At 36.9% G+C, this 14,623-nt stretch overlaps 1 protein-coding gene across 1 annotated transcript in view; it reads right to left on the bottom strand.

Annotated features, from left to right (window-relative positions):
• Positions 1-14,319, bottom strand: part of kl-3 (dynein heavy chain 8, axonemal kl-3) — a 58,631-nt gene extending 44,312 nt beyond the window's left edge. The window contains exons 1-24 of the mRNA XM_034981418.2: positions 13,652-14,319; positions 12,782-12,892; positions 12,155-12,266; positions 11,536-11,678; positions 10,775-10,976; positions 10,115-10,278; positions 9,339-9,515; positions 8,989-9,092; positions 8,132-8,351; positions 7,691-7,837; positions 7,113-7,252; positions 6,937-7,021; positions 6,658-6,803; positions 6,283-6,427; positions 5,794-5,892; positions 5,353-5,479; positions 4,694-4,796; positions 4,320-4,485; positions 3,667-3,802; positions 2,839-2,950; positions 2,608-2,672; positions 2,226-2,385; positions 1,261-1,393; positions 259-376 (exon numbers count right to left, since the gene is read on the bottom strand). Of these exons, the coding sequence (XP_034837309.1) occupies positions 259-376; positions 1,261-1,393; positions 2,226-2,385; positions 2,608-2,672; positions 2,839-2,950; positions 3,667-3,802; positions 4,320-4,485; positions 4,694-4,796; positions 5,353-5,479; positions 5,794-5,892; positions 6,283-6,427; positions 6,658-6,803; positions 6,937-7,021; positions 7,113-7,252; positions 7,691-7,837; positions 8,132-8,351; positions 8,989-9,092; positions 9,339-9,515; positions 10,115-10,278; positions 10,775-10,976; positions 11,536-11,678; positions 12,155-12,266; positions 12,782-12,892; positions 13,652-13,981 (3,445 nt within the window). The 5' untranslated portion in view covers positions 13,982-14,319. The remainder of the gene's footprint in view (positions 1-258; positions 377-1,260; positions 1,394-2,225; positions 2,386-2,607; positions 2,673-2,838; positions 2,951-3,666; positions 3,803-4,319; positions 4,486-4,693; positions 4,797-5,352; positions 5,480-5,793; positions 5,893-6,282; positions 6,428-6,657; positions 6,804-6,936; positions 7,022-7,112; positions 7,253-7,690; positions 7,838-8,131; positions 8,352-8,988; positions 9,093-9,338; positions 9,516-10,114; positions 10,279-10,774; positions 10,977-11,535; positions 11,679-12,154; positions 12,267-12,781; positions 12,893-13,651) is intronic.
• Positions 14,320-14,623: the final 304 nt, after the last annotated feature.

Here is a 14,623-nt window from a genome sequence, read left to right as displayed (position 1 = left end):
AATGTTTAACGAATAACCTTAGGGGTCCCCCGAATCAACGACGCTTGGATTAAAATATTCTACTTAAAGGGGTTATGTATATTATATTATTATTGTTGTTACTTTTTGAAGTGTTTTTGTGTTGGGGTTTTTTTTTAATTTCACTTTAAATACTTATGCAACATATAATTTACCCACTTCTTTTTAACAATACTTATTATAATATATCTAACATACACATTTTCTTTAAAAATAAATGGTATGGTACCTATGACTTACAGCTCACTGTCCTAGAAGCCGAAAAGGCTTTCCCTTTCAATCCCTCCTTCTTAATCAGTTCCTGTTGGCCCCACATAAACACGTTACGATGTATGTCCATGATACAATTCAAAACCACCTGAAATGTATAACAAAAACCTTATATATTTTTAGGTTTTCGTATCGCTAGACAAATAAGAAACTTTTGTAGGATCACTTCGCTGTCTGTGTGTCTGTCTGTTGTGTGTTTGACAGACTCGTCAAGAGTCATTATACCTAATATGCCCAGATTTGGCCCGCTGCAGAGAGGCTAGGGAGTTACCATCCTACCGACAAGCCTTACGGCGATTACGCACTGCACTTCCGTCATCCGTGAGAATACCAGCGAATATCTACGACATATGTCATGAGCTACCATACGAAACAAAAAGAAACGTATTTTCACGGACTCGGATGGGATAAGTGCGTAACCGCCGTTACCATCAAGGCGTAACGATACAATCTATTAAAATGTGCTTCAGTTGTCATTTGGCATCAGGTGAGATCGCAGTATAGTCTTAACTTGTCATTGTATTTTTGAATATCAATAAAAACGTAAGAAATATAAAGTTATCTGTCCCGGCTGTACTCACGTGCTTAGTCGGGCTTACGTCGACTAAGCACGTGAGTACTGCCGGGACAGATATTAATTATAATGGAAATCACTCACGATAGCTAAAAAGGTAAATTCGTGATTCGCATCAGACATGAAGTCATCATGATCAGCCGGCTCACTGCAGAGCAAGGGTGTTCTCTCAGAGTAAGAAGGGTTTTGGCCATAGTCTACCACGCTGGCCAAGTACGGATTGGCAGACTTCACACACCTTTGAGAACGTTATAGATACCTCTTAGGCATGCAGGTTTCCTCACAATGTTTTCCTTCACCGAAAGCATGTTATATTTAATTACTTAAAACGCACATAACTCCGAAAAGTTAGAGGTGCGTACATAAAATAATTATCATTAATCATTATACTTAGGTACCTGTGAAAACGCGCTTTGAATCTCCTCTAAAGAAGGTTTTATTAATATCCTCGGAATTTCTACGTGCATCATGGTGAGCATGAGCGGTTTCAACTTCTTTTGCTCTTCGGGATCAGTTGTCATCGTTAGAAAACTATTGAAATATGCATTATCAATGTATGTATTACTAGCTGATGCCCGCGCGTGGATTTACGTTTTTCAAAATCCCGAGGGAACTCTTTGATTTTCCGGGATAAAAAGTAGCCTATGTATCCAGGGTATAATCTATCTTCATTCCAAATTTCAGTCAAATCCGTCCAGTAGTTTTTGCGTGAAGGAGTAACAAACATACACACACACACACACGCACACACACATACAAACTTTCGCCTTTATAATATTAGTGTGATTCCAGCCTATTTAAGCCTAATGGGGATTATGCCTATGTCAAAAATAAATTATTTCTTAGTAACTAGCTGTCCTGGCGAACTTCGTTCCGCCTAACAGTCGATTTTTTAAATTTTTCTCTCCGTAAGAACCATCCTCGTACTTCAAGGAATATTATAAAAAAGAATTAGCGAAATCGGTTCTGCTGTTCTTGAGATTTGCGATGACCAACACATTTAGTGATTCTGTTATATTATATAAGATTATTAGATAGAGGGGTCTACCAAAATTCGTAAAATCCATTTTCGCTGCTAGTTTTAAGTTTGCTAACCATTTTAAGTTATAGGTCTAACTAAAAATTACGTCAAATTAAGTCAAATGTGTATGACGTCACATCTAGGTATTCCATACTAGCTCCCTTGCTAAGCGAGTGTTTTGATGTTTGATAAAAAGTTCCTGATTTGACTAGTAGTCTACATCCCTATTATTTTAAATATCGGCCCGTGTCTAATGCATTGGCGTAACGCTTCCCAAAGTTATAAAAAGTCAGTTTTAAAACTAAATAAGTAAATATATTTTCAATTTATCAAAAACATCACCTTGAAACCGAAGCCCGTTTTCTCAATATATCTAAACTTTGTTTAGTACATTTAATTAAAGATTCCAAACATTTAGTGGCAAAATAAGCAAATAATTCGTTGCATTCGTTAATCGCATGCGTCGGTTCATATCTGTCTGGATTCTCGATTTCCATAAAAGCTGAAAAAGCAAAATACTTATTCATTTAAGTATATAGCCCGCTTGAAGTGTATAATCTGTAAAAAATCGTTTTAATAGAGTTTTACATTTTAGAAAAAACTTTCATGCAAAATATCATGTTTCTAGCTGTAAGCACATTGATTTGTTCAGTGTGATCAGCTTCTTCTTTTATAAACTTTAATGGATTTAATTATATAGTTTAATAATATATATTTTACCAACCTGCATCTTCTGGGAACACCCTTGTGGCTGATGTTACTTGCTTTAATGCTTTTTCGATATCTAACCTACATAAGGAAAATAAAGAAGTATTAAGTAGTTATTAATTGTTTTGTTTAATCCATTATAAAGTTGCTCTTATCTATTTCAATACTTACCTATCTCTCACACGCGTGAACAATTAATATAAAATTATTGAAATTAATTAATGAATTCTACCTAATGAAAGATTACCAGTTGTCCTTTAGATCCTGAATTGTTTGAGAAGGTACACTATCTAAGAACTTGTTTATCAGTTCTATTACAGCTACTTCTGCATTACAGGATTTTTGTTGTAAGTCCAACGCTACAAGTAAAGAAATACTTTTAACATAAGTAATAGTTTTACTTACAGCAAATTGCGTAAACAAAAAATATGTTTTAGGCTTGCGTGTGACTGCAATCGCACCATTATTATAGTAGGTGATGATGCAGCCAAAAGTGGAGCGCGCGCTGCCTAGAAGGTGCCTATTCTATTCCCTATCCGTGAAAAGAAGTTATTATAGCGCACTCTCGTTTACGTAATCCCATACAAATGATAGAGGTGAAAATCTCAGTGGGCGTTAATCATTTTGAGTCACCAACCAATCACAAACAAAATTTTCAAAAAACATTCGAAATTCAATTAGAAAACTAATTTCGTTTGTGATTGGTTGGACAGCGAAAGCGCTTTTATAGTATACTAGAGAATGCCCGCGACTTCGTCCGCGTGGATTTAGGTTTTTAAAAATCCCGTGGGAACTCGTTAATTTTCCGGGATAAAAAGTAGCCTATGTCCTTTCCCGGGATGTAAGCTAACTCTGTACCAAATTTCATCAAAATCGGTTGAACGGTTGGGCCGTGAAAAGCAAGCAGACAGACAGACAGACACACTTTCGCATTTAAAATATTAGTATGTACTAGCTTCTTTCCGCAGATAGTATATAGCAGAACATATTAGAAACGAGGAAGCAAATCGCTTCGTGCGTGAGACGCAAGCTTTTATTATTTTCAAGATGGTATCAAATTAAATAAACATCTTACCTATTTCATCACGTCTAACAAGGTTGTCTTCGTAAAAGCAATTAGGGTCGACAGCTGCTTCCGGCAAATACACGAGCAACGTCTTTGCTATCGACTTCAGTATAGCATCTATACGTGCTTCTTTCATATCCACTACCTGCGGTATTAAATTTATCTCAGCGTGCATGCATCTTATATTTATATTCCACTAGATAATGCGCGTGACTTGGTTGGCGTAAGTTTCGGTTTTTAAAAATCCCGTGGGAACTCTTTGATTTTCTGGGATAAAAAATTGGCTTATTTCCAGGATACAATTTATCGTTGTGCTAATAAGATCTCCGCGACTTTTTCGACGTGGATTTTTTTTAATCCTGTGAAAACTTTTTAAATTTTCTGAACAACGAGTAGTCCTTCCTTGGAATACGAGCCTGCTGTGTATTTTATTAGCTGTCTTAATCTTGTCTTCCATTGGAAAATACAGCTTACAAATGGCTTCTAATGCAGTATACTCAATCTGGTGTAAAATTTGGTCGTACTTTACTAACCAAGATTATGTCTGACAAACGCTGTTTATAATTAATGATGTAAAATTAACCTCGTAATTATTATCAGACTGCCTTTATTTCAATCAAATTTCTTTCTAAAGCATATGCAAGTATAAATTAGTGTCTAACCTCTTTAACAAACAAGTCTACTTCATCCAAAACGCGTTCAATGCTTTCGCAGTAGGAGGGTATCTCTAGAGACGTCCATGTTATGCTAGACAGACCGGGTTGGAACGCGTTATCTAATTTCACCAACTGTGCGCGAAGCAATGGCAAGTATAATTTGGGCATACTCCTAGAAAAAATACAATAGGTAAAGTTAGAAATTATAATTAATCCAAAGAAATTTAGCATTGTGATTTTAGCTTCCTAGAAAGCTAGATTTCAGTATGAACATGAAATATAATTATGAAAGTCCCCATTTTCAGAGTGCTTCTAAAAATTTTAAAGGGCACCAAAAATCGGTTCTCGTAAATATTTCAACAAATTAAGTGCTTACACACCTTCTTAACTGGTCGTTGCGTTCGACTAAATGCAATATTCTTTCGTAATCTCCGTATATTTTCTGTTTGCTAAATGCAACAATTTGTGCAGTATCTGGTACATCTTTAAAAATAAGAATATTCTTTAGCTACATAGGTACAGTGCATAGATGACGCCAATAACTTAGGCTGAGATCTATAGAGCGCACTTTGACTTTGCTCAGACTTAAGATTGAGTTAAAACGAGACAGATTTATGTACGACATATACCTACCTCTGTCTCGTTTTAACGCTGTCGCTGTCTAAGCTAAGTCAGAGTGCGCTCTATAGATCTCACCCTTAGTCCTTGTGGGTTTAGGTTTATAAAAATCTCGTAAAGGAAATCTTTCGAAACAAAATTTTTCTAAACAAAAAGTAACTTGTGTCACTCTCTAGTCTGGGTCTTTAACTTACTTACATCAATGCGAAAAATCCGTTGCTCTATTGCGGCGCGACTGAAAGACAAACCAACAAAAAGCGGTTGTATGCGCGTTTAGTGCAGTTGATTTTGTACCTACATCAAAACTGCCGAACGATTATCCAGTACTAGAACTCCATACCGTCCATCATCAGTCACCACAGTCCATTGCAGACTGTTCCCTTGAAGTTCAAGTACATTTTAATAAAATATTGTAACTCACATAAATTCAACTGCCACATATATTCCACTTCTCGAATGCACTCAGGTATGTAAACATTGAAGTTGACGATATATCTGTTAGTCACTGGGTGGCGAATGAGAAGCGGGGCTATTAGACCCAACCTCACCTTAAAGTGAATTCATTCTATTATTTCACCTTCCATTTTTCGGGTTGTGCAGCACTGGTACAGCTCAACCCGGCGCTTCTTCTGCTCAAGGCATTTTGGCTTTAATTCTCAAGTAGCAAAAGCGACTGTACTTATAGGCTGGTATAACATAATTATGGCGCGTGGCACAATTTATAAACTAAACCTTTTTTAATTATTTCTTTCTTTCTTTCAAACGATTGAGTTGCGTTACAATAACCTTGTGAGATTGGGGCCACAAGTTGACATATTAAGAAAATTTCATTAAAACATTGAATAAATTGTTGTAAAATTACCTGTCCCACATTTTCTGTCCAAGCACGATGATAAATTAACTCGAATTCGGTAAATACAATACACATCACGTTATAAAGTTTGATGCATCGCTGGGTATTCTAAAATGAGTATTAAGAAGTTGGTGAAAATGTTAAACATGCGCAGAAAAAAAATAGGCGGGAAAACAACTTATATATTATGATATAACCAATTTTGACGATTTAAAATGGATGAAACCCGTAAAAACTTTCTCGCGATGGTTATTAGGTGGTTAAAGCTGTAGGTATAGATCTCCCAACTAGATGAAGGACCTTTTGCAAGGATCTCCATAGGATACCAACTTTTGCTGCATAGAACACAAACTTTTGCCGCATAGAACACAAACTTTTGCCGCTTAATGTTTTCAGCAGCAGCCTCCGGCTACTCGCTTGAGATCTTTCTTACGCCTACTGGGGATGTCTTCCAACGCTGAGTTGTGGTCATTACCCAGTAATTAGAAACATTATTACCATGTGAGTGATGACCTCCTTATGTTGCATGAACTCCTGCATGGGATATTTGATGTTTTTGTCGTAAAATCTTATCCACATAACTCTACCGGACACGGGGGGCATATTTCTTGGTAGCTCCGGGTTTTCTCGTTCTTCATTATACCTATAAACGCAATTTTTTTAATGCATGCACGCTGGTTATGGAATATTCCCTTGTATCCTTAACCGAGCGTAAAACTTGCAATTTGAAGCTTTAATGGTGAAAGGTTCAAATCCAATCCGATGCACTATTGTCATACCTACTACCAGCTCAAAGCTTCCCACGCTAGTCGGAGTAAAAAGAAGAACACTGGTTTAGTATGGCTCATACAATGTAAAAAAATTAAAACACACCTATCACGGATAGATTCAATCTCGCTAGTATACTTGCTTATCAAGTCATAGTACTGATCTTCCAGATACAAACAATCGAGTTTTAGCTTCTTGAATCTCTCTAACAAATGTAGAGCAATCTCGGTAGTGGGGCATTTATTTACACTCTGTAATGTTTAGATATTTGTTATTATTCTACGATCCTCTACGTTAGTATATTATACATTAAAAAATATACATAAATATTAGCATTATCATCAGTTTTATTCATTTATAAGTTTAATAAATTCAACAGATTACCGTGATCATAAAATTTTCTAAGAGCAATTCCTGTGTTGCGACGTGGTCTTTATAGATTTTGTAATCTTTATCGAAATCTGGTCGCCTTGAAAAAATTATATGATATTATTATTTTGATAGATAAGTTAGTTATTATAAATTATGATAATGGTAACTAGATAGAAAAAAAATAGCACCTGTGGTCCATGGCATCGTATGTTTTAGACGAAATGACCTTAAATAATTTGTTGAAATTCACTGCGTACTCCTCAATTCCCTCAAGCGTTGTTTTGTTCAGTACATAGTATGTTATGTAGGTTTGAAATAGATCTACAACCTGTTGCAACAAAATAAACCTATTAAACAAAAGAAAGCCATGTCACTAGAAGAATGTATGTGGAAGGAAAAAAGAAGAGAGGATGACCAAAGAAAAGGTGGATGGATTGCCTGAAACAGGATAAGCGTGAAAAAGGGGTGGATAATACGTTGACGAATGACAGAAGTGAGTGAAAGAAGAAGACATGTTATGCCGACCCCACGTAGCATGGGATAAGGTAAGGAAGAAGAAGGAACAATCCGTCGCAAGATTTGAAACAAATAATGGAAATAAAGCTGAATAAAACACAAAACTAGTACTAGTACTAGTTTTAATCTAAGTTTCTACCACACACAAAATGTAGATATGAGGTTTAACTCTAAACTCATCATATTATCGTAGGTAGATGTTTATTTGGTTAATAAATTTTGAAAATTTTCCGAAAACTTTCTTTTCTACCTTTAATAACCGTTTCCGAAAGGTTTCAAATTTTCCAAAAATGTACATTTCAGAGCAATCAAACGGGCGTTCGTCAGCCGCTTCCATCATTTCCAACTGAGTCTCGTTATAGCATTCTCTATAAAAGTTATAGAGATTCAAGCATAGCTGGAAACAAAAAGGTTATACTTATTTGTGTTATTTTCCTCTCAGCCTGACAATGGACTAAAAGTCAAAATTTTGCAAACTTTTGCAAAAAAATATTGGTTGTAGAGATCGGTGGAAAACCTCAAGTGTACCAGTTTGACCATTATCTATTTGATACAGAGATAGCTTGAATAATGGATCATTTTTATCCAGGAAAATCCACAATGTATCAAGTCCACACCGATGAATTCTATTCATTCATTTAGTCTTGGATAAAGTCAATAAAATATATAAATTAAACCTTATAATATGAACCTTGGCTTTTTTAATGAAATTATGTTTGTCCTGATTCCAAATAGTCTTCTTGCCACCGTTGGTCATATAGTCCATGCACATGTTGAGGATCTGGTTAGTGACTTTCACGAGGAGCGTGGAGATCTGCTTAGTCGTGTTATAGTACCGCGACGTGGCGAATATCATTCGCACCGTGTAAAGCAAACCGGGTATAAACTGCTGCATCGTAAGCGGGTCACATCTATGAGTTAAAACAGAGCCGGTTTGTTATAAAATCATCAGGGCCACAAAGGAAAATAAATCTATCTATAATCTATTAGCGACCATTCACAGCTTCGCTTGGCGAGCATATAAAATTTGAAGTAAGTATGAAATTCAAATTTCGACAGGATAGGAACATAAAGAGGTTCCCGTGAGAATTTAGAAAAACCTGATCTTATTCCTTGCTTTTAGATAATAAAGAGAAGCTCTGTGCACAATTTCAGTTTTCTTTATACAAGCGTTTGGGTAAGTGTTGCAGTTGATGAGTCAACCAGTGAGCTAGTTATGACTTTTCTATCTATTAATTGATGATGTAGACGGCCTGCATTTTGCTCTGTAAGCCAGCTGACCATTGCAGTTTGTGTGGTTTTCTTATAGTTGACCACACCAACCAACGACTAATTTCATCGGAACTGTCGAATGACGGTAGAAAAAAATAAAACACCGACTGCAGCTGAATGTGTATGCACAGTAGACCGAACAGTTTTGAAGGAGTTATTCGTATGTCAACTTCAAAAAATCATACCTAAAATGCATAGCTGACTTACATAATTAAATGCGATTCATGTGCGTAGACCCTAATGATCAATTAATGTATCTAAGTGTTAGTGTATTACCTATACAGGGGTTCACAATATTTTTCCAAGGCATACAAATATTTGACATTATCAAACGCCTCATTGAAGTAATCAGTAACTTGATTGTCTATCAATCTCCATTTCTGCAAAGTAACTAAATATTTATTAAAATTCAAAATTCTATTCTTTTCATTCCGGGAGGAGATCCGTGCTCAGTACGCCGGCAATGGGTCCATGATGTTGATGATCCAGTGACAAATCTAACAGTAAATCATGTGCCGAGTTCTGCCTACGCCAAAACAAAGGCCGGGGAGTGTAATGTCTCCCCGGGGCCAGGTATGTTTTTATCATATCAACAAAGAATAAAGTGAAAACTTCTTGATAATAACCTTGATCAGTTTGGACTTGGCTCGTATAAGTGTGTGTATGTACATCTGGCAGGGTTCGCTCTTAATATGCTCGATGATGGACGTGAAAGAGGTTAGTTGTCGGCGCCAGTGGTCCAGCTCAGCGAGAGGGCCAATGTTGGATGGCTCCCGACGGAGCTGTTGGCTTTGTACTAGCACCTAATAAATAAATCTAAATCATCCTTTAAGATACATGACGTAGCTATATTGATTCTCGTTACGATCATTGTCATAAACACAACTTTGTGAGTTTATCTTGTTAACACTATTTCGCCAATAGGGACACCGAAGGAGAATACGATTTTCACAAAATGGAGATGGTACGGGCCTCGCCCCTCGTGGCGTGGCCTGTTTACCCGGGTGGGTCGAAAATGTCCATGGGTGCTATTTACCATAATATTCTGAATTTTAAAACTTCACACAACATTATTTTTGTTAATTTGTACCTAAAGATTTATTTGTAAGTCTAAATTCAGCTCTGCATATTCTTTAAATATCAATAGTTCAATTTTACAAGCATGTTACAAGTGAGATAAATTGATAATTATCATTTAATTAAATTGAAAACTAATGCTACGATGGTAACAAAGCCACCCTGGTCTAAAAAAGGTACCTAAACAACAAACTCAGCCGGATATTCTTTGTGTTAATCAGTCACCAATTTTTATCATACTCGTAATCAAGGCCAGGGGCTGAAAAATCCAAAGTTAAACAGACTGCGTAATCGAAGGATGAATAGATAGTGTTCACTAACTCACCATCATTATTTGCTTAACCCATTGCTTAACGTAAGAGCAGATTTCTTCCAACACATGAGTTTTGGTGATGGCAGCTTTCATTTTATCTTGATCAGCCAATTCCTCCTCATACAAGATCAGATTTATTTTAAACTTTGTGCAACAATCCAAATCTACCTTAGTTTCTAGAAAGAAAGAAAAGGTTTATTTTTAAAACTGTACCTACCACACATTACCAGTTAGACCTAGTTAGACCTATAGTTCTACAAAGATAAGGATTAATATTTTTAGTAGACTATAATATTTACTTAGGAAATTAAGAGTTTCAGTACCTATGTATATAGAGTAGAAATGAGTAGGTAGAAATAAGTTTTGTAGGTATGCGCAGAGGTTATTTTTTTCAACATAAGAAATTTTTTAAACACAAAACTTTTTAATTCAATTTATTTATGCGTTTTGTTCACCGCGACTTAGATTGGAATTCATCAAAATATGTTATTCAACCAATGCCTGCGTAATCGGCTGGTTAATTCCCAACCGTCGTTTAAACAACCGTTTGAATATAAAACGTTGGTTAAACAACTTCTCTCGAGCTCAGTTGGCCATATACCTACCTATTCCATAATATTATACCTTCTAAGTTAAACGCGCTAAACCAAAATACCAAATTATTGAACTAACTAGCAAGATAGTCAAGAAACAGCATAATCCTTGATATGTAAGCCTTAATAATGTCGTCGCTCTTAGGATTAGGAGGGTTCAGGTCTCCCCAGGCCTGGCATGCCCTGATTGCAGGCACGTGCACGCGTTTTAACGTCTTGAATATCCCAGATACCACATTCTCAGTATCTTGGTTCATGTCGAACAACACTAAGAAGTAGTCCTGGAAACAAATTGTGCTGCTAAGAAAGAAATAAGAAGGCTTTGTGGGCGATGGAGACAGCAATGCTTGGAGACTCGGAGTGTACTTATGCGATCGAATGAAAAATTATGAGATCCGTAGGATAGTAGATACTTAAATGGCTAGCTCAATAATTCACGAATCGAAAAGCTATAATAGTGATAGGCGGGGGCACAAAGCTCGAAAAATAGACAAAGCTCAGCTGGTCTGTCTCAATGGCTATGTAGGCAATCTTCTTGTATGTATGTATGTAACTAGAAAAGTATCCATACCACCCCTATCAGTATTGTTTTTTATCAGTGCTTGTTATGTCACTCTTTTGGTTAGTTACTAAGGTTACCCAAAAACAGAGAAATTTAACAATTTGTTTTTTTGTTAATTTGTTATTGTAAACAGGTAGGTAGGTAAGCTACCTGTTCTGAAGAGGACAGGTAGCTTACTGCCGTGGCTAGTTACCACTTCAGCAGCCAAGCAATTTATCGTTCCGGTACGATAGCAAAGTAAGGAAGTAAAGAAAGCGGAAGACACGAGATTTTCTTACATCTGCAACAGATTTCGTATCAATAGCTTTGTTCTTGATCCTGTAGAACGCAACGCACATGCCCTCAGTTCCGATAGATACTGCATTAGATATGTAGGTTCTGTCCATCTTTCCTCTCTGGTTGGGCACGAATCGACCCGATTCTGCATCGACACAATAGTAAGAAAATATCAAATTACCTATCATGATATAAATTTGTAAAAGAAACCCAAAAGTGTACCTAATCAACAAGATGATGCCCGTGGCTACGTCCGCGTGGATTTAGGTTTCTAAAAATCCCGTGGAAACATTGATGATTTTCCGAGTAAAAATAAAGTAAGTTGCTGATGTCCATCCCCGCGGGATGCAAGGTATCTCCGTACCAAATTTCGTCAGAATCGATTAAACGGATGAGCCTTTAAAATTCCGTTGATTTCCGTCCTCTTTTTCCGACACAAAAAGTAGTCTATTCCCGCGACCGCAATAATTACCTATTAGGTACATAATTATTTACCTACACCAGCTACTTTTGTATCTTTCATCAAAATCGGTTATATGGATGGGCCGTGAAAAGCTAGCAAATTTACAGACACTTTCGCATTCATAATTTTAGTAGATATGGAAGTATGGATTAACCTACCCATTTTCAAAGGTGGCAGTGATGCATCGCATAATACAAAACAGTTCCTACCACCCTCGGCTAACGCGCTATCCAAAATATCTATGTGGATGTCTGCGTCATATACACCTTCCTGAAAACATATTACATCGGGCTAAATCCTGAAATAATGTATATTGCAGAGTGCCAGTACTGATAACTCACGGATCCGAAAGAAATGGTTGCTAACTACCTGGCCAAGGTTTGAGGTTACCCAGCATACGATGTAGAGAGATATTGCTCCATCCCTAACGCGATCCGATACGTACTTAGCTATCCATACTACGCAATCAATTAATCAGAAATGAAGAGATCCGTAGGAAAACCAGAGTAAGAGTTTTTTTTTTCATTTTCATTTTTATTTATGTTGGACCGTGTCGGGCCCGTATAAAAATAAAATACTTATTATTGGTATGGATTCAGTGCCAGAGGTTGATATAACTCTACTGTACCTACTGTCAAGCAATTTTAGCCTTCTGAGTTCTGGCCCTAATTCAAGTTATCAAGAATAAGCTTCTTGTGCTATATCAACTATCATCACGTTCAATGAAAAGATTTTAGTGTTCAATTTAATGCCAGAGGAACTTAAATAAATTTCTTATTACCCACCAGCACATACTCAAGCGGTTTATTTAATACTGCTGCAGCATTTTCCAATAAAAATCTACTTTGCGATTTCAAACCTCCTATTCTATTATTTCGGGCCTCCTTCGCTTTAGCCTGAAATTACAATGAAATTACTATTTGTGTCATAGCTCATGACTGAGAGTAATAAGTTCAAAAGACCGGTCAAGTGTACGTTGGACTCGCACACGAAGGGTTCCGTACCGTCGCAAGTTTTATTTATTTTTATTTACATAGGTACTTTTTGAAATTTTTATTATTTGTTGTTAAAACGGCAGTGAAATAGGTACCTACACATTCTGTTAAAATTTCAACTCTGCCTATTACGATTCAATAGATACAGCCCGCTGACAGACAGACACGGACGGACGGCAGGTACGGCGTAGTAATAGGTACCCGTTAGCACTTTTCTGGTACGAAACCCTAAAAATAAAGCCAGACTTCTAACTTCTAGGTACTTACTCTAAACTTAACACCATAAATTAACAGTTCATATTTTCCTCATACATACAAATACTAAGCAATTAAAATAATTTATTTTCAGAATTAAATAAATTCTGTTTCATTTGATAGCGAACTTATAAACCTATTTTTTATACCTACTTAAGTACCTAGTACAGATCAAGTCGAATATTTTTCGTCACAATATTATTGCCCGCCTTATTGGATTTGTTATGACGTCACAGCTACAGCCTGACGCGCGGAACGCCAAGAAGAATATTATAGGTGCCTACACCTCAAATTCATGTACTTTTGCAATTAAGAAGGATCAGATAGACCGAGAAGCACAGTCTAATAAACCTGCCTGTAGTCGGTTAATTAAACACGTTTAAATTATTGAGGGGCTTTATTTACTTGTTTATCCTTGTAAGATTCATGTGCTAGATTCAAAGTGCTCATAGATACTCTACTCTTCCTCTGAATGTCCTGTATTCTGGACCTGACATCGAGAATGGCTTCCAAGGCAGTTCTATCAATTTCAATCATTTCTGAGGAAGTTCCTGGCTTGACTGAATAGTTTGACTGCTTTGTGGACATTCTCTTTGAGAGATCTTCTAGATTGTCCGTATTGAATGATACGTCTCTAGGGCGCTCCGCACCGGCTGCCATAGTCGACACAGCCGGAGCTGCATCACCAGGCTCATCAGCCCCCTTCTCTGGTCCTTTACCAGCTTCGTCTTCCATTTTTTGTCTTCCAACAAACGTTGATAAATAAATAATACAAGGAAATCAATTTTTATACAGCGATTGTCTTTTCAAACCTTCAAATCGTACCTATTGGAAATTAATCTGTCAGACTTGTGATTACTGTCAAAATAAAAATGTTTTTCTCGATCACGAAGAAGTTCCTTTTTCAAATTCAAATATGTTTGCCAGTTTGCCACCATTGATTGCCGCCATTACCGCCCTGCCGCCCATTTGCCATAAGTCCATAGATTAATAGTTGTTATTCGAGTGTTATTCCATTCCTATATTTATGTAGGTAACTGGAGGATTCGTGGCATAGAGTAAACCATTTATTGCTTTACTCTGCGGATTAAACTTGGTCGAATTTCCAGTCCGACAAGCAGTCCTTGTTCTGAGCCGACAAGGCTCTCTTGGCACTTGAACGACATTGACAGGCGGCGCTGTTGGAGAACAAAACAAAGGCTGAATATTCCAACAAGAACAAAGAGGACGGCAACGGTCGTTCCGATTTTCGCTACTCGCCAATATAGCCTTGTCGCACTGTCGATCCGGGGTCCGACAGTAAGCCAACAACAGTTAAAATGCACAGCACTAAAATCTAGTAGGTACAGTGAAACCGTTTAGAGTAAAAATCAAATA

Source organism: Maniola hyperantus, chromosome 2 (assembly GCF_902806685.2).
Source record: "Maniola hyperantus chromosome 2, iAphHyp1.2, whole genome shotgun sequence".
Classification (NCBI taxonomy): domain Eukaryota; kingdom Metazoa; phylum Arthropoda; class Insecta; order Lepidoptera; family Nymphalidae; genus Maniola; species Maniola hyperantus.
This window is presented reverse-complemented; position numbering and strand designations above follow the sequence as displayed.